This window comes from Ananas comosus, linkage group 12 (assembly GCF_001540865.1).
Source record: "Ananas comosus cultivar F153 linkage group 12, ASM154086v1, whole genome shotgun sequence".
In the NCBI taxonomy this organism is placed as follows: Eukaryota; Viridiplantae; Streptophyta; class Magnoliopsida; order Poales; family Bromeliaceae; genus Ananas; species Ananas comosus.
The window spans coordinates 3706279-3729793 of NC_033632.1; the positions used below are offsets into that span (position 1 = coordinate 3706279).

General features: G+C 36.5%; 3 protein-coding genes across 4 annotated transcripts; 1 reads left to right on the plus strand and 2 right to left on the minus strand.

The window, feature by feature from the left end:
- On the plus strand, positions 5686-14170 carry LOC109718174 (3-ketoacyl-CoA synthase 20-like). The gene is made up of 3 exons (XM_020244217.1): positions 5686-5733; positions 8349-8447; positions 13219-14170. Exons 1-3 carry the CDS (start codon positions 5722-5724, stop codon positions 13999-14001), a joined length of 894 nt encoding a protein of 297 aa, XP_020099806.1. The 5' UTR covers positions 5686-5721; the 3' UTR covers positions 14002-14170.
- Positions 11781-17258, minus strand: LOC109718172 (pentatricopeptide repeat-containing protein At3g04750, mitochondrial-like). 2 transcript variants are annotated; one of them, XM_020244213.1, is made up of 2 exons: positions 14634-17258; positions 11781-12028 (listed from the first exon to the last, which is right to left on the minus strand). In XM_020244213.1, exon 1 carries the CDS (start codon positions 16651-16653, stop codon positions 14635-14637), a length of 2019 nt encoding a protein of 672 aa, XP_020099802.1. In that variant the 5' UTR covers positions 16654-17258; the 3' UTR covers positions 11781-12028; position 14634. The 2 variants fall into 2 exon arrangements, with proteins under 2 accessions (XP_020099802.1, XP_020099804.1); XM_020244215.1 differs by lacking the exon at positions 11781-12028 and having other exon boundaries at positions 14443-16275; positions 17104-17253.
- LOC109718173 (probable galacturonosyltransferase 6) lies at positions 17732-22490 on the minus strand. The gene is made up of 9 exons (XM_020244216.1): positions 22167-22490; positions 21995-22047; positions 21850-21891; positions 21654-21714; positions 21466-21542; positions 20578-20813; positions 19839-20196; positions 18600-19121; positions 17732-18377 (listed from the first exon to the last, which is right to left on the minus strand). The coding sequence occupies exons 1-9, from the start codon at positions 22300-22302 to the stop codon at positions 18102-18104; spliced, it is 1761 nt and encodes a 586-aa protein (XP_020099805.1). The 5' UTR covers positions 22303-22490; the 3' UTR covers positions 17732-18101.

The following is a 23515-nucleotide window of genomic DNA, read 5'->3' on the forward strand; positions in this document are numbered from 1 at the left end:
AGAGAGAGAGAGAGAGAGAGAGAGAGAGAGAGAGAGAGACCGGCTACTATACTCTTATGAGTTTGATCGCCTTCATACTTATAAGTCATTTTCAATGATAGAGTTTCTGAATCGACGATTCATACCGTGAAATATTATGTAGAACATTTAAAGTTTCTAGAAATCAAATTTTATAATTTTTCAATATTATTTACCTTACGATCAAAAAGTCACGATGTAAAACAATCCAAATCTGATGAAATTTTTAGAAATTTTTTTTTCACTATTTAAAGTAACATCAGTGTGTTTGATCTTAAATTCTAGTCTTTTCTTATTATTTTTTATAAGATTTTTATTTTCAGCCGTTTATTTTTAGAATACTTTTTTGATAGGTAAATAATGTCGAAAAATTATGAAATTTAGTTTTCAAATACTTTTAATAGTGTAAATCAAATCTAACAGAGCTGATCATCGATTTAGAAGCCGCATCATTGAAAACAACTTATTACCACGGAGCTCCGGTAGTATAGTCTTATTTTCGATCTTAGGATGTTCAAATTAACGATCCAGACCATTAAATATGATCTAGGGTATATGAAGTTTTTAGAATAAAATTTTTATTTTTTTCGACATCGTTTATTTAGTAAATAAATTATGTCAAAATGGACAGTGAAAATTGAATAATCTTTAAAATTTGAGCATAGGACTTTTAAATTCAAAATCAAGAATGGTAACCTTAATCAAAGTATTTTCTATCAAAATTTGAAGAAATTTAAATTCTTCTACACCGTTAAACTTCAAACTCGCCATAGTAGCCATTGAAAATTGACAATTTTGAAATGATTTGATCATAAAGTAACCTATGTGAAAATATAAAATTTTATTTCCTAAAACTTTAAATATTTTTAGTAAGTTTTTACGGTGGGATCGTGATTTGAATAGCTCTAAATTCGAAACAAGTCTATATACCGGAGCCTCGTATTATAGAAGTATAGTGGACTAGCTAGTATATATATATCATATTTATATTAGAGTCGGCTACTATACTATTGATAGACCAAGCCTTGGTACTATATTGAGTTGTTCTGACTTTAGTCTACCTTTTGTATTTTGCGCCGGTTCAGATTATATCTATTAACACCACCACTCAGACTAGGGATCCACTATTAATTAATTAGAGGACCATCATGCTAACGCACATCCTTCATCCAACAGGCTTAAAAATCATATAGTACCAAGGCTTGGATAGTTGTGAATTGTTAGTCATAATTTATAATATATATATCTATCGATAATTATAGCGGTAGAATAGATTTTGAGCTTTTAGTAGTGGGTCAAGATAGGAAGCATAGCATAAGATGAGAAGCTATCCCTACTTTACTTAATACATAATTTTGACGATTTTTTTCGGTTTAAGTTGGCACCTTTCACACTCCAACGTCGGTTGAATCTTTTTCCTCTCATTTGTTGCCTCTTAGCAATAAAACAATGTCAATTATTTCATATAGAATTTTCGATGCATCATTATTGGCGCGTAGACGGGTATCAAATGTGAAGAAAAATTAATTTTATTAATCATAAATTTTATATTTAATTTATAATTTTTATACTATTATTTTATGTTTTTTTATATACTAATTTTAGGTATTTTATTGTCTGTAATATACTTACGATGTATAATATTAGATATATATTAATGGTGAAGCAAATTTCTCCCTTTTTTTTTATAACTATTGAAAAAGAGTTTTTCAAGAGCCCAGATCCATAATTTAAGCTTTTATTACAGCTGAATGTATGTATAATTTACAACGCGATGCTTCAAATTTATAGTGATTTAAAATTTAATTTCAAAATATATTTAATTATCTAGACTTATAGCTTGATATATTTTTATATTTTGTATTAGAAATTAGATTCTTAATTAAGTTGGGTGGATATTATGGTGTGTTTATATTAATCATGTGCAATAATAAATCTTCTCCAATGAATTTTAGTGTTAGGTTGACGTCTTATCTATTTGGCTTTAGAATAATTTCTTTCATTTTAAATTTAAATTAAAATTTATTTATAAAATATGCTCTAAAATTATTTAGTTTGATTAATTTTTAGTAAAGTTTTTAGATACTTTATACTTAATCTTAGTTCAATGAAATTTAAAAATAGGGTTTTAGTAAAATAGCTTTTATATATTATAACAGGATGTTTATCTTTTGTTTTATATTTTCATTGATGTTAATTTATTTACTTTTAATTTTTAAATATTAATATATTATAATATACGTATATCATATTATTATATATATATTAATTGACTAAAATATTATGTACCTGCCGCAAAGTTTACAATACCACAGTTGAGCTGAGGGTGTAAAGCAAGAATCTTTGTTACGTACACCACAGTATTAGAGTTTATTGGATATTCCTGCGGAGATATATATTTCTCTTTCATACATAAAATATGGTCATCACGTGCCACCACAGTATTAGAATTTACTCCTTTATCATGTCCTTCATAGAGCAGGACCGCAATATTATTAGGAGTAAACAGCTAGCTTAATTTACTACTAATTTATTTTTGATGATAGAGTATCAATGATCGGCATAATTGAATATGATCTAGACTATTTAATTAACTATACAAAAATTAAATTTTATAACTTTTCCTCATCACTAATGAACGATCAAAGTATCACAAAATTTATAATTTTAATGGCCAATAAAGTACGTTTGATCATTTAATGAATTAACTGAATTTTTATTAGAAAATATTTTAAACTGTTTAAAATAAAATCTAAATATTAGATCTTAAATATAAAAATTGTATTATCACTTTTTGAAGAATATTTATTTTCAGCCATTCATTTTATGTCCATATAATGAACAAGAAAACAATATCGAAAAAATATAAAATTTGATTTCTAAATAGTTTAAAATGTCTAGATCATTTTCAACGGTGCCGATTATCAGTTTGCAAACTCTATCATCGAAAATAAATCGATAGTAACTAAGTCGTTTACTACCTATAATAATATTCCAGTCCTACTCGTCCTTCGTGATCAAATAAATAAATAAAATAAAGTAAAATTTAATATTTAGATTTGAAAGGACAAAATGTTCAAAATCATTTACCCACTCAATAAATAAGTTGATTTGAAATAACACATTGAATGTATATATAAGTTACGTGTGTAGATTATCACTATGAGATATTGAAGAGTCACATGCATATTTAAGGTCTATTGCCACCATGAATATGATGAAATGTAAAACCACTTGCATAATTTTCAGTATATATGTAATTAAGTTATCAAATGAAAGATCTAAAGTCTCAATGAATGTGACATTAATGTTTAGGGTTAGATCTATTTAACTTGAAAGATAAAAGAGTGTTAGAGTTAAATATAATAAGTTAATTACAAAGTAGGGAGAGAAAAGAAAAGTTAAGAAGGAATGGGAGGGAAACGTTGGCATTCGTAAGATAATTTTATTTATTATTTCGAATATGTGTGGTTTGTAAAATAATAGTACCAGAATCCTATATGCCTACACCTGGTGTTCATGTGTGCGTGTACTCTGTATAATTCCAACTAAGGTTCTTTTTAGAAGAAGTCTAGAGGCTTTTGTAGTTCTAATCATTTTTTATGATGAAAGTTCTGAATCAACAGCTGATTCCATTAAATTTAATTTAGAGTATATATTTAAAGGACTCACTCGCTCTCCAACAAGCTTCTTCAGCACATACTAGACCTGCTCCTCTAATTGTTCATAGATCCTCCCACACCTCGCAGTCTCCTCTCACTCCAACAGCATACTCGCTCCACGACAATCACAATTTACTTCACCCTCATCCCAACGCTCGTAACTCTCCTCCGCACTCATTCTACGCGCCTAGTTGACCTCTTATATATCTAGAATTAGTCTCTGACTGCTCCCTCCTCTCTCTCTGAGAACTCTCCTCTAAATTTACAGTCCTCGTACCTTATGCTATTCTCTTCTCCACGCTCGTCTCCCTCATAACACACTCTTTTACCGCTACACTTAATACATATTACACTTTCCTCGCCAGTGCCATTGCTTCCTCCCCTTTACTCTCGCTCTCTCTATCACATCTCACCTAACTCAAATTTCATTGTCGACTGTTTACACTCGACATCTCGCATAAACGCGCCACCATTATTGAACTCCATGCCCCATTCTTCCGGATCCTCAAACTTCCAACGTCCGCTACATACAGCTACTGCCCTCCTTTGTGCTACGCTCCTCTTCAACGTCACAGCTGCACATCCCACACGTTCAACCAGCGCGGTGTACCGCTCATACTCCACCGCAATACCCCACTAATCCATCTCTTTCAGCCGTTAGAGACACAGCCAGAGACTACAAACGTTATAACTCAGCAACGAATTGTTTGACCGGTTCGACAGATTGATAAACATAATATATCGATCAACTAAAAACATACAGGTGATTTGTTTATACATATACGGGTGATGGTTAATGGATCGTACACTTAAATTCAATCTATAACACCTGATGCGTCAAGAATCAATTTTGTCACACCTCTCCCTCTCCCGTCCACCACCTCTCACATCTCTTCTTATCTCATACCCTCCCACTCTGTTTCTCCCCTGCCCCCTGCGACCTACTCCACTCACATCTTACCTATGCTCCCCCGCCCTTACCTCTTGCCTTCCCTACCCACTGCTCTGATTATTTCGACATCCCCTCCACAATTCTCTCTCCCATGCCACCCTGGAGTCACTCCTATTTGTCACCCTCCCCTCTCTCATCCAGTCTCCATTCTCAATATTCACTTCCTCCTCTCCACTGCTTGTTCTCATCATCATCCATATATAGAGTATAGCATACATTTCTTTTGATTAAAAAAAAAAAAAAAAGAAATGTAGAAAAAAAACCAAGCACTAGCTAGCGAGTAGAATTAGAGTGCGTTTCAATTATTATACAAATATATAAATTTGCTTAACAAAGTGTAACATGAGACAATGGGCGTGAATCATAACACCACCACCACCACCCCACCACCACCACAAGGCTGCCAATAACAGTACTGAACCAATCAAACTGCTCTACCACCACCTCATCTCCTACTCCCCCACCATCCTCATGCCTGCCTCCTCCTCCTCTCCACCTCCCCTCCCTCACACCCTCTCCCTCTGGCCTCGTCACCACCCCCACCACCACTCGTCCTCCTCCTCCTCCTCCTCCTTCACATTCTCCTTTCTCGCCTTTCTACCTCCTCCGGCCCCGGCCCGCCCGTCTACCTCGTCGAGCCACGCCTGCCTTCAACCGCGGCGCGCGGCGAGAGGACGATCAGCGCATGCCCTACTCCTCACCTCCTATAGACCTCATCCTCCGGATCTTCATGCTACCGGCCTCCGTCCGCCCCCTACATGGAGCCAGATCACGGCCTTAGGACATCTTTGGCCGACGGTGTGGATGAGCGCTGCGTGCGTGGCACGCGCCTGTTCTCGACCGCCCGGAGATGACTGGTCGTCACACGACCCGTTCCGGGCCACGGGGAGGGGAGACCTACTTCCCCTCCTCCTCCTCAGCCTCCCCCAATCAACCCCTGCATGGCCACCGCAGGGAGGAGGCCGAGGGCCGCCTGTCTTCGCTCCGTCGACGCGCGTGCTGCGCCGAGACCGGCCTGCCGGCCAAGGAACGCATTCGTTGCCTTCTGTCAACGTGCAGCCTCTACAACCCCACGCCTCCTTCTCCGCCATGATCGTCAACCAGGTATCCAACGAACCGGTGTTTCATCATAGTATATCAGAACAATATAACTTGATTAGTACAGACTTAATTTGGATACTATCAAGCAGCATTGGTGCCCTACTAAGTTTTTCTTCGTTAGATTTAACTTTTGATTATTTTCTATTAGTTTAAATTATTATCATTAGTTACACCAAGCAACTCACTGCAGCCTAGGAGCCTCCCACATCAATCCTAACCGTACATTTTTTTATTCAAGGCGGTAAAAAAACTTGGTAGCACACAAGTGCTTAGGTGCATATTGATAGATTATTCAGCCTAGTTTTAATATTATATATACATACTACTACATATATATAATAATATATTATACTATAGAAAGAGAGAGAGAGTGTCGGCCTGGGCGTACTATCAATGATTTTAAGCGATTGGTAGCACCAAGGATTTCGCGTTATTATCTGAGTGTTTCACCGTTAATTTAAATCCCTATGATTTTTTATTACTCCGTATAGAATTATACTATTCACCAACCACTCACTCAACCTAGGGCGCCTATATTCTCCTAACCATCTATTTTCTTAATCCAAGACCAAAACAATCGAATAGCATCAATAGCTTGCGTGCGTATTGATAGTATTCTAGCCCCTAAGTTATATATATTATATATATACTATATACTCAGCGCCTATCTCTCTCTACTGTCCTCCCTATCACTTACCACTCACCTAATCACACTTTCCTACCCTATCCTACGCATCAGGACCAACAACCTCCGCACACATCACCCATCTCTACAAATATATAGAGAGAGAGAAGCACGAAGCAGAAGACCGAGACGAGAGAGACTTCGGTGGTTGAGAGAGAGAGAGAGAGAGTGGGCTTGGTATCGCCTTATGGAAGCACGAGCCTCCGTGCTTCCAAGTTTGTTTCGCATGTTCGGACTTTCGAATCGACTGGATCGCTCCGTTAGAGTTGATCTAGAGCTATTGAAGCTACGTAGAAATAACTTTTGTATTTTTTGATATCATTTGCCTATGTGATCGCAGGGGTCCTCAAATATTGAGATGGCCCGTAATGGAAGCCGGTTTGCAAGTTAATTAGTGTAGAATATCAAAGTCACAGGAAATTTGACTAGGCAAAAATTCCTTCCATACCATATAAAACAAGATCAATTAACTTTGGATCTAAAATTTTCAATGTCATATCATCATATTTTTGTAACTTTTTCTATTTTACAGCGTGATTTTGAGTCCACTCTCGATCAACTAGGCCAAATGATATCCGAAAAATCGCCTAATTTATTTATTCTGAATACTCAAACACTCTAGATTCAAGTCTAACGGAGCGATCAGTCGATTCAAAAGCTCGGAACATCGAAAACAAAGTGGAAAGCACGAAGTCCCTCCGCATTGTTTCAATCCTAGTCGTATAATATCATATATAATATTATATATATATTTATATATATATATATATATATATATATATATATAGAACTAGGCTGGTATACTATTGGTAGCACGGAGGCCTCCGTGCTATCAAGTTGTTTTCAATTATGCGGCTTCTAAATCGACGATCGGCTCCGTTAGACTTAATCTATTAAAAGTATTTGGAAACTAAATTTCATAATTTTTCGACATCATATATTTACCTATCAAACGAATAGTCTAAAAATAAACTGCAGAAAATAAAAATTTCATAAAAAATAATAATAAAATACTTAAATTTAAGATCAGAGATACTGATTTTACTCTAAATAGTGAAAAAAATTTCTATAAAAATTTCATCAGATTTGAATTGATTTATACCGTTAAATTTACAAACGCATCACATCAACTATTAAAATTGTTAATTTTGAGACCTTTTGATCACTAGCCAAATAATGTCGAAAAATCATAAAATTTAATTTCCAAATACTTTCAATAGTGTAGATCAAGTCTAACGGAGGCGATCGTCGATTTGAAAGCCGCATCATTGAAAATAACTTGGTAGCACGGAGGACTCCGTGCTACCGATAGTATATCAGCCTAGCTCTATATATATATATGAGTGAGGCTACTATTCTATCGGAAGCACGGAGCCTTTCGTTAAACTTGATCTAGAGTATTTGAAGTACCTAAAAATAAATTTTATGATTTTACGATATCATTTGCCTAGTGAACGAAGAGGCTCAAAATCAACGGCTGAAAATAAAAATCTTACAAAATGTNGGCTATTATACTCTTATGAGTATAGAACCTTTTGTACTCATAAGTTTTCGACCGTTGGATGAAAGAATGTACGGTTGGATTAATAATGGTCTCCTAGGGTTGAGTGGATGGTTGGTTGAATAATATAATCTAACGGATAAAAATGATCAAATGAGTAGGTCTAACGGCCGAGAACTTATGAGTACAAAAGGATCTATACTCATAAGGGTATAATAGCCGGACTCTATATATATATAAAAAAATAAAAATATAAAAAAAAATTAAAAAATTAATTATTTACTTTAATGAATTTATAGTTGTGAGAATATATATATTGCACGAAGCATATAGTAATTACGTTTGTACAAATAAATAATATATTTAAGTTTTAAGTACCGTTGACTAGCTGGCTAAGTTGTTTTCATTTCATGATTTGTTGTATTTCACAGGTACAAGATGAGAGGGAACGTTGTCGCTTACAATCTCGGAGGGATGGGATGTAGTGCGGGGCTCATTGCTATTGATCTAGCCAAGAATCTTCTTCAGGTACGCTTCATCTCCAAGTATTATATACTATTCATGCGCATAATGAATATTAGATAAATTATGCTATATGTATCGATCGAATATCAAATTAGAATGAATTTTATATAATACAAAATGTAGGAACTAAACTTAAAACCACTCCGAATGAAAAAAAAAAAAATTTAGGACAAAAATTTTGTGGGCATCGTCTCCAAACAAGTTATTTGGCGACTATGCCGATGGACACTGCATGATGTGCGGGAGCCCATTGCGACCCTCAAAAATGAAAAAAAGAAGGAAAAAAAATTGTGTGCTCCGATTTTTTTAGAGAGAGAGAGAAAGAAAGGTGAGAGAGAAAGGGATCACACACCACGCAGCGCCCATCGGCTTCGTTTTCGATGCCCACAAAATTTTTGTCCTTTTTTCGAAGTCTGCTTACATAGTATTTATTTACAAATAGATCTTTCGGAGAATGATCTACAATTGGTGTTAATAATAATAATAATAATAATTGTCGCATACCAAACAATGTTGTCACATATATATATATATCCATAATCTTATATTGAAAAATGGGTAAGAAAATTAATCAGCAAAGTGTTTAGAAAATTTATTGTTTTGGTGTCCACAAAACACTTTTTCGTTCAAGTGGGATTCAATTCCGGATCTCATGTAGCCTAGAAGGGAGCATCTACCAAATTTTTTAGGCTGTAGCATGTGGTCTATAAATAATAAACATATGTATTAATTCCATGTGTACGAATTGTTATCTAGTATTTTGTTTTAGGCTATTTGAAGCATAATAATGCGCAAGTACTTTGCTATTGGGAAACATAGGCACATCACTGTGGGAATGTTTCAAGCATATATATGTAGATAGGGCTTGTATTTAATTATTTGGGGTCAAATGCACCAAGAACATTCAAACTCTAGCCCATTTGTAGGTAACCATCTAAAAAATTAAAATTTTATATCTTTTATCTAAACTTTTAAAATTTTGTAATTGACTATCTCAGCTTATATTTTTTTAACAATTTTAAGCAACTAACATTAGCCAAAATTTTTAAAAATAATAAAAGACGCAAGCTGGTAATATAGAAGGGTCTTTTTGATGTCAATATTTGGTCTTAAATTACAGGATTTGATTTTTTTTTTTCTTAGTATTTAATCTTTTTACAAATTAAATATGATAGTTATGGTTAATTTTACCCATGAAAGAGTTTTATTGCATTAAAAATACTCAAAAGCTATTGTCAATTGCTTTAAATTGATGGAATGCGAATTTAGGTAGGGAGCTGTAAGATTTTTAAGTGTTTGGTTGGAAAATATGAATTTTTTAAAATTTTAAGTGGGTATATGTGAATGGGCAAAAATTCTGATGGTTCTAGTGCATTTTACTGATTTTTTTTTCTTACTCTTTTTTTTTTGTTTTTGAAAAAAAAAAAATTTATAGAAGGGGCTTGTGTGGGTTCTCTCTCTCTCTCTCTCTCTCTCTCTCTCTATATATATATAAGTGATAAAGATACCAAGGGGTAGTTTGGTCTCATTAAATGCCAATAAGTTGTTCATGTTTGGTTAAATGGCTATTGATTGTTTCTAAGTAGGTTTTATTTGTTTTCAATTTAGTAATGTTCATAAGTGTCCCATAATGTACAAAATCTCTATTGATTGTGCCCAAAATTTAGGAATTTGAATTGATTCCAGTATACAAATTAAAATTTGAATTTAGATTTAAATTTGTAAGTCAAACTCAAAATTTGAATATAATTTTGGATTCATTATTTGAATACAAGTAGTTATTGGAGATATAGGTCTATTTATCAACCAATCAAAATTTTCAAACAAATCATAGATTCAAATTTGAAACTATAAACCAAACTTAAAATTTAAAGTTAATTTTAAATCCATTATTTGATTTTAAATAATTGTTAATTCGATAAGTCTATTTTTAAACTATTTTATTTTTCAAGCCTAATTTATTTTTAGTTAGTTAATTATTTTTTATTGAGTTACATGAAAAAAAAAAAGAAAAAAGATAGGGAGCAGTGGAATATTTTTCATGTGTGTTTTGTGATATATAAATTTTTTCGTTGGTCAACTCAAAATTTCCTATTTGCTTATGTGTGTGTATATATAGAGAGAGAAAGAAGAGAGAGAGAGGCAGAGAATGCCAAGGATTTGAGTATTATATCCAAGATAGAGATGGACACAACCTAATGAGTTATGTTTACTTATTAACCATTTTTTCAAATAAACTTGTGGCAAGTTTGGTCTTTTCATCACTTTTATTTAAATTTGATTTAAACAAGCTGTTTCAGATCATGTTCCGATCAGGTTTTAATATAAACTTGACCGAGAATTCATTTGAATTTGAACTTGATTTGAGATTTCAAGCCAAATTCTGATAGAAAGAGTCTCAAACACACTTAAAATTTGAATACGAGGGTGGTAAATTCCGACGTGTTGAGGAAAAAGAGTCAAACGAAACCACAGAGCAGCAATATGAAAATACGCTGTAGTGCGTGCTCTGTTTTGAAGTTTTGATCTTGTAATTCATCAAGGGCAGTAGTATCAGACACTGACACTGAATCAGTTAATGGTATTTAATTATATTCAGATATATTATTACACATTCATGAGGCTTACACCCCCTCTTTAGTGTGCACAGTATCATTCAGTTTTGCATTTGCAGTGAGCACAGAAACAGGAGACTTACACCCCCTCTTTACTGTGCACAGTAACATTTAGTTTTGCATTTGCAGTGAGCCTCAGAAACAGGAATCCCCTGCTCAATTTATTAGTCCCATGTTCTCCCACATCCCACACTCACATCCACACACCCCAAGCATAAGCCTCTCCAAATGTTCAATCTTAATGGAGGGCCCCATTGTTTTGGACACATGTCATAGTAGTGGCCCAACCATTGTCTACACCACAGCCACTTTAGAGAGAGAGAGAGAGAGAGAGAGAGGGAGAGGGACAACCCATGAGGGGTATCTGGGTATGGCTCAGTATGTATGTATCCACCACATGCATACCCAAGAGAGAGAGAGAGAGATGGGGAGTGAGATGGGTCTAGCCATTAGGAGTGGGCAGAGTATGCCCTAGGAGGTGAAATTCCTACATGGACATGGTCCACCACATTCGGCCTGGACCGACTAGAGATCTGCCCTCTTTATGTTAATATAAATTCCCACCGTTTGCTGAGCTGCAACTTTTTCTATAATAAATGAGAAGGAAATGCTATATTTGCGACTAATCTTGCAAAATATCTGCAACTTTTTCTATAATAAATGAGAAGGAAATGCTATATTTGCAACTAATTTTGCAAAATATCTGCAATTTTTTCTATAATAAATGAAAAGAAAATGCTATATTTGCAACTAATTTTGCAAAATATCTACAGAGTGTTGTGTCTGAATGGCTCTATCTTACTGAAATAGTACACAAAATAGAGATAAGATAAAGGAGAGATTTACAAAGAGAGAGAAAGAGAGACATAAGAGTCTATGGCTGGGTTTGGTAGACCAAGTCCATGTGATGATTTCTCCCCTTAGTAGGGTGGGTGGGTGGGTGGGAAATTAATATCCCTCTCCTGCTACCTATATGGAAAGTAGAAAGGATACAATTAATATATTGCAGTGGATACAAAGTCAAATCGGTGAGTGAGTATGAGTAACTGCACCAACAACATCTTCAGAATCATCTGCACAGTCTTCTGGTCAGAGTGCAGAGATGTTTTGACCAGATATAGGGCAGGCTATTGAGGGGCTTGAGAAGCCCAACCTTTTGAGCATCTTAAGGTGCTACTTATGCTCCCCTTAATAGTACAAAAAAAAAAAAAAGGGGACCACAACCTTATTGAATTGGATCCTGGGCTAGGAAATTATTGCATGGAACTGATGCCTTAAAACCAAAATTTAAGCAGTTAAAAAGCAGTTTGCAACAGTCACCAAGATTTTAATTTCAAAAACATTTTTTGTATGAAAAAAGTTAATCTCTCTTTCTAACTAACATCTTTGTTTTGTTGATCTTTTTAGATCTTGCAGATTATTGTTCTTTTTCTTTTTGGTATTCTAAGACCTCTACTATAGGCCAAAAACTATTAAAAGTGTTGGGTCCTTTTTGAGTAGAGAGACAATGGTCAAAGAAATCTTGAATGCCAAAATTTATCTGCTGTCACTTAGCATTTCAGTATGGCACATGGAAAGAGATACACTGCATTGATGAGCAGATTCAGTTACTATATAGCTTGTGACTTGAATAGAAAATTGGGTGTGAGGGTTAGGGCACAATTTAGGGCCAGGTCCAAGCCTAGGTTGGCCCTGATGTGATACATTTTAGATCTTTAAAAGAGATTCTGCTCAGTACAGAGTTGCTTTAAATGAGTAGCAGGCATCATCATCACCTTCCCTATTATTGCAAGTTTGCTAGGTTTAGTGAATTTGAGTGTTTGTTTAGCCTTGACTTTGCCAGCAATTTTTCCACTTGTTGATGCTCATCTTCCACTTCATGCTTTAATGCAAAGGCTGTTTGAGGTGATTAAATGAAAAGGCTACTAGGCGTCTACTACTCCAAAAAGCACTTTTGCAGAAGCTTCCATCGAGCCGAACAGGCTCATAAGTCGCTCTCGATATTGAAGGTTCAGCAATCACAATAGTTGTTGAGATTTGCCTCGTCTAACATGAATCTCAAACTTTCATATATAAAACTACTATGATTTCAAAAAAAAAAAAATTTCATCATTTACATCTTAAATCATCTCCACTAATCCAATCTTAAATTCGTTTAGGTACATCCAAATACCTATGCATTAGTGGTGAGCACCGAGAACATGACCCTCAACGCCTACTTAGGCAGCAACCGCTCGATGCTCGTCACAAACAGCCTTTTCCGCATGGGCGGTGCAGCCATCCTCCTCTCCAACCGCCAGTCTGACCGCCGCCACGCCAAGTACCGGCTGATCCACACCGTCCGTGTCCATAAAGGATCGGATGATCGGCATTACACTTGCGTCACCCAAGAAGAAGACAAGGAAGGAAAAGTCGGGGTAGCTCTCTCGAAAGACCTAATGAGTGTCGCGGGGGAAGCCCTAAAGACCAACATAACAACCCTAGGCCCGCTGGTCCTTCCGATCTCCGAGCAACTACTATTTCTAGCAACAATTGTTCTGAAAAAGGTCTTCAACTTGCATATCAAGTCTTATGTTCCCGATTTCAAACTAGCCTTCGAGCACTTCTGCATCCACGCGGGTGGGCGCGGGGTGCTCGACGAGCTAGAGAAGAGCCTAAAGTTGAGCCCATGGCACATGGAACCTTCCAGAATGACACTCTATAGGTTCGGCAACACTTCCAGTAGTTCATTGTGGTATGAGTTAGCCTATTGTGAAGCCAAGGGACGGATCAAGAAAGGCGATCGGGTTTGGCAGATCGCATTTGGGTCTGGGTTCAAGTGCAACAGTGCAGTCTGGCAGGCCATCAGGACAGTCGATCGGGTGGTGAAGGAGAACCCTTGGATCGAGGAGATAGAAAAGTTCCCAGTCCACGTGCCTAAAGTTGTGCCAATTGTCGCATAAAGTTTAAGTGCAATTGTGTGTCGAGTTATATTCTAGGGTTTTAGGTCTTCTTTATGCTTGTAGCCGTTGAGGTCGTTGAATTGTCGCATATTATGTATTTTGTGATTGCATATATATGATCACTAAGTTTATATAATTCGGTTATAAATAGTTCAATTTGTGTTCTCTATATGCAAATTATTTATGACGTGTAATGAGCAAATGTAAGGCAAATAAGTAAATTACAAAATCAATACGCACATTATCTAGAATTAGAAAAATAATCCATTCTCAAGCTAGATAACCAGAGTATGAAACACTAGCTACATAGTTATGCTTAGCAACTGAAACACCAAAGATTAGAAATAAACTAGACCCTAATCATTGAGAAACAAAGTAACCATATGTATTATCATAATTCACAACTGATACATCAAGAAGATAAAATACGTACAAACAGGGTTTAACGAGAATATTTTGCGTCAGTACCAAGAAAGAGAGTACACAGAAGGATCATCATACGAAAAACTTGAACCCAGAAACAAAAACAAAAAAAGCCATTCAAATTGGACAAATCTTTTTATTTCATTGTATAGAGCAAAACAAATGTGTATCAATGCTTCATACAGCTTAAGAGAAGTAATAAGGGATACCTCAATCCGAGTCTGGCGCTGAAAACTGACGAAAAATGTCGAATCCAACCTCTGCATCAACCTTCATTAACCTGTGTAGATCACATAAAACACAACTAATTTCACCCCACTTATGATGCCTCTTATCCGAGGAAATAAACTCATGAACAACACCATCAACAACCACACTACTACAACCCGCCGCCTTCTTAACTCCTTTCCTTTCCATTATTTCTCTAATCTTATCGCAGTCACTCCACTGCTCACAAGAAGCGTAAACATTAGAAAGCAAAATGTAGCCAACTTCTTCGTCAGGTTCAAGCTCAAGAAGTGCTTTTGAAGCGGCTTCTGCAAGGTCTGTGTTTTGATAAGCTTTAGAAGCGCTTAAAATGGAACCCCATACGGACCGAGTTGGTTTCATCGGCATTTTCTTAATCAAATCTACTGCCTCAAAAAGCCTCCCCGATCGGGAGAGGAGATCAACCATGCACCCATAGTGCTCCACTCCAGGCTCAAATTTGTAGATCTCCCTCATATTCTCAAAAATTCTATTACCAGTATCAACAAGTCCAGAATGAGTACAAGCGGTAAGAGCTGCAATCAAAGTGACACTATTAGGGACCAATCCTTGTTTCTCCATTTCCCGAAAGAGTTCGATTGATTTCAATCCATGGCCGTGAAATGCGAGCCCTGCTATCATAGCCGTCCAAACTGTAATATCCTTGTCTGCGACCTTTTCAAAAACTATGTGGGAGCATTCGATCTTCCCACATTTGGAGTACATATCGATTAATGCCGACCCCAAAATAGCATCCTCAAGTCCATATGCCTTCACCACCCAACCATGTATAGTTCTCCCTTGGTTTAAGACACCTGTTTCGGTTGCAGTGCCTACCAAAGCAATAAAAGTAACCTTATTAGGTTTGATATTTTGAGCGAGTAAATCATCGAACAGTCTCATAATTGTTGTGAGATCCTTTTTTCGTGCGTAACCAGCAAGAAGGGAGTTCCACGAAATAAGGTCTCTGCGAGGGGCTTCGCTGAAAAATTTGCTCGCGAGTTCCAATTCTCCGATATTAGCAAAGCCGGAGATAATTGTGTTCCATGAAACATCATCTTTCTCGTAAAAACCATAAAATAATTTCCTTGCTATATTCATCTCCTCACACTTTGCATACATATCTAAAATTGCATTACTCACAATCAAGCCCCAGCCACCAAGAGACATCCGGCGTATAATAAAGCTGTGAACAGCTTTTCCAATAAGTAGACATTTAAGATTTCCGGTACACATGAGAAGAGCCACCATGGTGTACTGATCCGGTTCGGTTCCTGAAGAAGCCATCTCACGAAACAGTTCGATTGCTTCCGAGATAAGCCGTCTTCTGGCATACCCAGAAAGCATTATGTTGTAGGAGACGACATCGTGTTTTGACATATACCGAAACACCATTCGAGCGAGAGATATTTCTCCTACCTCAAAGTACATCTTGATGAGAGAGTTTTGTATATAGACATGCGAATCGAAGCCGTTGATAACAACGTGAGCGTGAATCTGCTTTCCTGTCGATAAGCGCTTTGGAGACTTGAGCAGTGCTAGAAGAGTGTGCTCATCAGGAAAAGCGCTTTCCGAAAGCAGCATCAGCTTGTAGAAGCCGATCGCTTGGCTTGATGAGAAGGAAAAGGCCGATATCATAAGGTTGTAAATGTAGAGGTTGGGGTGGGGAATAAAGTGCTTAAACAGGATAAGTGCTTCTTGCAGAAGCTCGGGGTGAGAAACGGCGGCGAAATATAGGAGCCTACTCATCGGGAATGTTGAATTGATAAGACGATATCGCATAATTTGGGCCAAAATCTGCTTAAAATGTTCGGTGTTGTTACACTTTTCTAGAAGAAAAAGTGCAGGGTGTTCGAGCCGCAGCGAGACAGTCGGGTCCCAACTGCTTCTACCAGAAGCAGAAGCCGCAGAATAGCGCAAGAATACATAGCGATTACGGCAAATTAAGGAATTAAACACTTTAATTCTTTGGCAATTTATCATAGAAAAAGCAGGATAAAATTAGTGGGCTTATGATACTATAGTAAGAGGTCATTATTCATTAATAGCAATGTGAAGCAACACAGGAATAAAAAGAAAAATGAGAAGAGAGACAGAGAGAGAGATCGAAGTACCAGCAAAGACCATAGAAGTGGTCAAAATTAGGATTAGGGTTCCTCTCAATCCCCTACTTCGACCATGAAACCCTGTAATTTTTTTTTTCTCCCAAATGCACAAATTTTTGGGTGTAATCTTAAAAAAGGCCTAATCTTTACACCCAAAAAGGGAAAAAAAACTATAAATTACAGTTTATTCTTCATATACGATCAGAAAATCCAAAAGGACACCAAAAAAAAGGGTCTCTTTTAAATTTTTTCCTTCATTTATCATGGTTTACCAACTATGAGGCATTAATATAGAGAAAAAAAAGGGGAGGGGTTTTTAAACCATTACAAATGCTTAGTTGCCTCCGCCGTCTCCGGCGGCGGCGGCGGCGGCGGCGGCGGCGGAGGGTGGTGGATGCGGCGGCGGAGAAAGGATGGGGGAGAAGCGGGGGTTTAGGAATGCTTAACGGTGTAGGAGGTGTTAATGGGTTCGGATCTGATTACTTTAACGGACCTGATTTGGGAATTGAGATTGGGCCGTATATACAGTATACACTCGGCATTGCAATTTCTGTTTTTTTTTCTCTTTTTCTTTTTTTTGACGTGACCCAATGGTTCTAGCCTTCTGATTAATCCCCCAATATAGGATGTGGTATTACAATTTTTATTATAGATAGATATTTATCTTTTTACCTAATTAGAAAATAGAAGTTCTTCAACCAAACAATATTTATTCGGGTATTTGTAATATAATACCACACATGTTGAAAACTGCATATCATTCAACAGATTGCAAGGAAAAAGATTTTCAGATTCCAAAAACTAGCATATCATTCAACAGATTGCAAGGAAAAAGATTTTCAGATTCCAAATCGTGCGCGAAGGATTTGAAATCTCAAACAAATTTGACTTCGTACTAGGATTTGGGCATAGGAAAGTTTCAGCACACAGAAAAGTAAAAGAGAGCGAATTGAAAATAGAAACAAACAACTTTATTCAAAAACAATGTGTGCAAGAACAAATGTTTAAACAGCCAGGCATTATAAATACTAGACAACAACATAAATACCTATTTTTATAGCCCGAATGTACAGGGGAGTACAGCTCACACACAAATGAAGTTGGTCCGCGAATCTCAAAATCCGAAAAGCCCTCGAGAAATTCTTATTCCGCCAACATATTGTTGGAAAAAGAATCGGATAATCATCGACGAGTAATAAAGAAATTCTCCGTGAGTATACAAAGAGACGACGTCAGGGGCTAAAAGAGAATGGCAATAAGAAAGGTTCCAACTGCTAAGCTACAGAAAGAACTACAAAGAATAGAAGAGGAAAGAGGTCTCAAAAGTTATTTATGAATGTTGCATTGTTGCAAGAAGGGGTTATCGTAGTTAACAAACTTATTCCAGTAGCCTCTGTACTTTGGGATCGAAATCTCAAGCCACGGCTTCATGTTACCATCGTAATGAATAACCGCTGCTCTCTCAATTTCATATCTTTCTAGATTTGTGTCGTGGCCGAGCCCAAGTACGTGCCACCGCCTGTCAAGAGCCATCGTTCGGTTATAGAAGACCATCTGTCCCAGTGGTAGGCTACCTACTTTCCACAACTGCCTCCTCTTTCCCTGCAAAGTGCAAAGAGAGAAAGAGAGAATTTTCAAATAAAATTCGAGGAGAAAAAGAAATTTTATTCAGAAAATCATTTCTCAGCAATTAATAAGAACTTTTTGCCCCGGCCTTTATCTAAATCGATCGTTTTAAAGCCAAGCAGCTCTCGCTATAAGACGAATTTCCATGCCCATATTTTTTAAAAAAATAAAGAATAATCACAAAAATATTCTTCTTACCGCCTGAAGCCAATTATGGTAACTCGTTGTTAAACCACGTCTGCGCCACTCATTAAGATCAAAGATATTCATCCCAAATGCCCATATGCAAGATTTTGCATTGAAGCTATCTTGAATAGTTGGGTCTGAGAAGTTCAGAAAACTCTTCAATTGATTCAGTGACTCACCCTCCCTACATGTCTCAACCACTCCAATAACTTTACCTTTCATATCCATTTTCCATAATTCACTCAAATCCCTTTGCACCACCACATCATGGTCCAAAAGTAAAATTTTACTCAAATAAGGGAAAATTTCTGGCAAATAAAACCGGAGGTGGTTGAGTGGCGAAGTGAATCTTGGATCCTTTACCCCTGATTGCTTGAAAGCTGAACTGAAATTCGAGGGTAGCCATTGTTGAAAATTTTCCAAGCTTTCGATCTGAATGGCGGCTGGATGAGGAGAATTCAATAAAAACCACATTTTCATAGCTGGGAAGTTCAGAGAATCAGTCACCACGTGAAACACAACTTTATCCGGCTCCTGCAAGAGAAGATATAAGATCAAAATTACAGGAAAAAAAAAGAAAGACTATAGACGTAACTATAGTATGCAGTTGTACATTTTAAAATATACTTGGAGATTGAAAAAGAGTGGCAAATATTCAAACTAATATACAAGACTACTATTTAACTTTTCTGTTCTTTCTCCACATACATAAGCTTCAATGATTGTTAACTAAGCAAGAGAAACAAAGAAAACAAAAACACAAATTTACCACTCACAGAGTAGCGCCTATCGAATTTTTCAGAAAAATATGTGCAGCTCTGAGTAGACATTGTTATTAAACAGTTAATAGCAAATGAAGCTGTAAATCAACAGTGCATACAAGGATATGTTTAAAGAGACCAACTAACTGCATTGACTTGTCATACACTACAATGGCATATGTCTACTGCAACAGATTATGACTCGAAACCCATAATTGCAGATTTCTACAAGACGCATGTAAGCGTGGCTTGGGCTAACAATAATTGGTGCACACGCCAGCTGTACACCGCACAGTGATATTCCCTTCATCCCTTCTCATGCTGCGGCCGCCATCATCATCCATTTAGTTGCAGCTGTTTCTTACTTTCCCATAGCCAGCCCAAAAGCATGAGATAAGATAGAGGGAGGATCATTGGGTGGCACATGGACTGACGTGGTGCACTGGGTGCAGGAAACTATTTCTCAAGACAATAGGATATTGAATTATACCTTCGAGGCGGAAACTGTGGAGCTCACAACTACTGCACATGCAAGTACATTGTCTGAAAATATAGCATAATGATACAAATGCGGTTGCCGCACTCTGTCTCTGTTAGGGAACTCCATTTCTTTTGACTCCAAACTGAAGTACTCAGAAGTAAGCTGCATTGAGAGGCAGTGAAGGCCTTTAGGCAAAGTCCTTGCGTTAACCTGCATAAGATATGAAGCTTCACTTTGCTGTGCTCTGAGCTGTTCTTCGGTGCTATATGTCATGGCCCGTAATTTTGATGCCATCGAGGGGCAATCTGGGTAAGCCCTGTGTGCTTTGGATAAAGTTGATCCCATTGCTCTCATTTTCTGCAAAGCACTGTACAATGTTTTCTGACCTCAATCACAGGAAATTATACACTTAAAATTTTAAAATAATGAAGAATGACTAGCTAGTTGTTAGGTACTATCTTTCAGTTTGGGAAGTCAACCAATTAATGGGAAAAATCCGTTTTGTATTATCTTTCTCTTCCATATGTACCAGGGCATATGATTAAGAAAGTAAAGTCATGAAGGGCTCGCATCAAAATCCAGATTTTGTAAGGTACCACGAGAATTGATAACTAACTACGACTTTACCTGCTAGATAAATTCTGTACACACTGGGGCATATGAGTAAGAAACTAAAATTTTGAAGGGCTCACATCAAAATTCAGATTTGTGGAGTACTACAAAAATTGATGGCATACTATCACTTTACCTCCTAGATAAATCCGAATCCTTGCTTGCTTGACCTAGCACCCTTTCGCTCTCTTTTATCCTCAACTTTAGCTCGCGAACAAGATGGGAGTTGCTACCTGGTGGAGCAAAACGCAAGTAAGCTTTAGCCATGATTAGTTGATCTTCCATCTCCCATATCTTCTCTTTTGGTCCATTCTGAGAACGAGAACCGCCATTATCTTCCCTTACAGTTGCTTTATCAGACTGCTCGAGCTTCTGCATCCAGTGTTAGATCTAAATCTCAGAATTTTTTACTCCTTTATCAGGCACAAATAATATTACGCACATTAAATGGGTCATGTGGCATTCAATTCTTTTGCTTAGCATATAATCATGGACAAACAAAACCCATAAGTGGGCGACTCTAGCAGCCTAGATTTTAAGTAATTAAATCATATAGACAGAATCAGACATTCTAAGGGAGCCTATATGCTAATTACTAACAAAATCTACAATCGCATGTTCCGGTTTTCTTAGCATGACTTCATCTCTCCTTACTCTCTGGCTTCCACTTGTCCAGGTTTAGAATTAGCACTAAAAAGCAGCAAAAGAACAAAGATCTAAAGAAGAAAATGAAAATTGCCATTCCAGAGCAACACAGGCTCATATCTGGTAAAGATTCCTGTCATCGAGTCATTCACTAATCCATAAGTAACAAGTGATGAACTATGGTTTTTATTTCCTCTAACTAGCTTACAACAGTTAAATATTGTTGTCATGGGAAAAACTCGGTGCTCAAACCTTAGTGTAAAAAATAACCTAACCTGGTTTATTCATTCACTGTACATAAATATATAAACCCTGGAGGTGTTTCCTTGTGGTCCGAAGTAGTGATATTTTGACAAGATTTCTGATAGAAATGGCGTACCTCCCCCTTTGTGGAGATGGGCACATTAGACTTGTTAAGTTCTCCACCTTCATTCTCACTAGACGGCACGGCTTCGACTAGAGGGGAAATGAGAAGATAGAAGACAAAATTTCAAAATTAAACATCATATTATGAAAGAGAACCTAAACTGAATCATGAATTTTGATGATAGAACAAAAAATCCTCACTATGAGATTTATCATCTTCATAAACAGTTCCAGTGGGTTCTTTGAGTCTTCCATCAATATCCTAAAGATTAAAAAAAAAAATGTAACAAAAATTCAATACCGTATTACAAAAAAGTATCAAAATCGGATTTTTAACAACATAAATTCAACACCATATTACAAAAAAAGTATCAAAATCGGATTTTTAACAACATACCATATTGATTGCATTAAGTCTCATTGAATCAGCAGAGTGCCCCTACAGCATCCACACATAAGTTAAAATTCGTAGTTAAGAAACCGGGGGAAGAAAAGAAGAAAATACTTATGAAAATATATATAAAAAAAACACCAAATCATACCGGGGAAACATTCTTAACCAATCGAGATCCTTCCCCGCCCAACTCCTTCCTCCCTGCATCCAAACAAAATCGCAACAACACACACACACATACGCACACACACGCGCACACACACACACAGATCAATAGCGTATCAAATAGATCTCCTCCAATTGATCCAAGGGACCCTTACCGAATCGATTGCTCAGAGAGGGAGGGGAGAAATCGGAGGGGAGGTTGACGAAGAGGAGTCCGGAGACGATGGCGAAGGGCACGCCGAGGAGGAGGAGGGGTAGGAGGATCCGCGGCGACCGCACGATCAGCCTCATCGGGACGCAGAAGACGACGACTCGGAGGGGCCTAAGCCTCCGCGCATCGAAGATCGATCCCGAATCAGGGTTAGGGTTAGGGTTAGGGTTTGTGGAGCTCGAAGAAGAAGAGATTTGGGTAGTGTTATTGGATTCGGTGGAGGAGGGAAAATGAAGGAAAGGGAAACGAGAAAGGCCTACGACCGAGGTCGGGGTTTTCGTTGTTAAATTATAATTATTATTATTATTATTATTATAATTATTATACTTAACAATTTATAATTAATTAGAATTTGGAATATTGCACCTTAGTCCCTGTACTATCCTCATATGGTAACTTAGTCTTTATATGGGCAACCTCGCAATACTTTTGTATAGCAACAAAATAACAGCTAGTTTCTAATATTGCATTCGAATTTTACAATAAGATTATAATTTATTAATATAAATTTAATATTTTAAATTTGAATATGAGACTTTTTGTTCGTTTTTAAATGGTGCTAGTGGCTGTCAATTTATAATTTAAAAAAAAAATTATTGATCATTTAAATTTCGATCAGATTAAAGTTTGCCATCTAAACTTCAACTAAATAACAAATGACATTTAAATTTCTCCTATATCACATATCACTAATCTTTCAAAATTTTAAAATATTTAGTGATTAAACTTTTTCTCCTCGCACGGTACTCATGTGTTTACAATAATTAAAGAAAAATCTTCAAATACTCCCCCTGGGGTTTTATACTTTCTTACTTTAGTACCCTATGATTTAAAATATATCAAGTTAGTGTCCTGTGATTTTATTTTCTTTTTTATTATTTATTTTACTAATTTTTTTCGTTAAATCAATGACAAAGTTAAAACAAAAGGGTATTAAAGTGAATATCGATAAACCTAGGTAGGGTATCTGTAGTTTTTTGTATATAGTTTAACAAAATATTAACGGAGGAGCTGACGAAAAGAGAAAAATAAAACCACAAAATACTAACTTGATACACTTTAAACCACAGATTACTAAAGTGGAAAAGTACAAAACCACAGGGTGGTATTTGAAGTTTACCTACAATTAAAAGATGAGAAAAAATTCTAAGCGGGATTTAATCACAAACAAATTGACAGTCTGATAAATTTAAGCTTTTAAACTTGCGATCATAAATTATAATTGTTGAATTTTCATACAACTTGCTACATTTTATTTCCAAATCCGTAAATCAAATTTAACTTTTATTATAA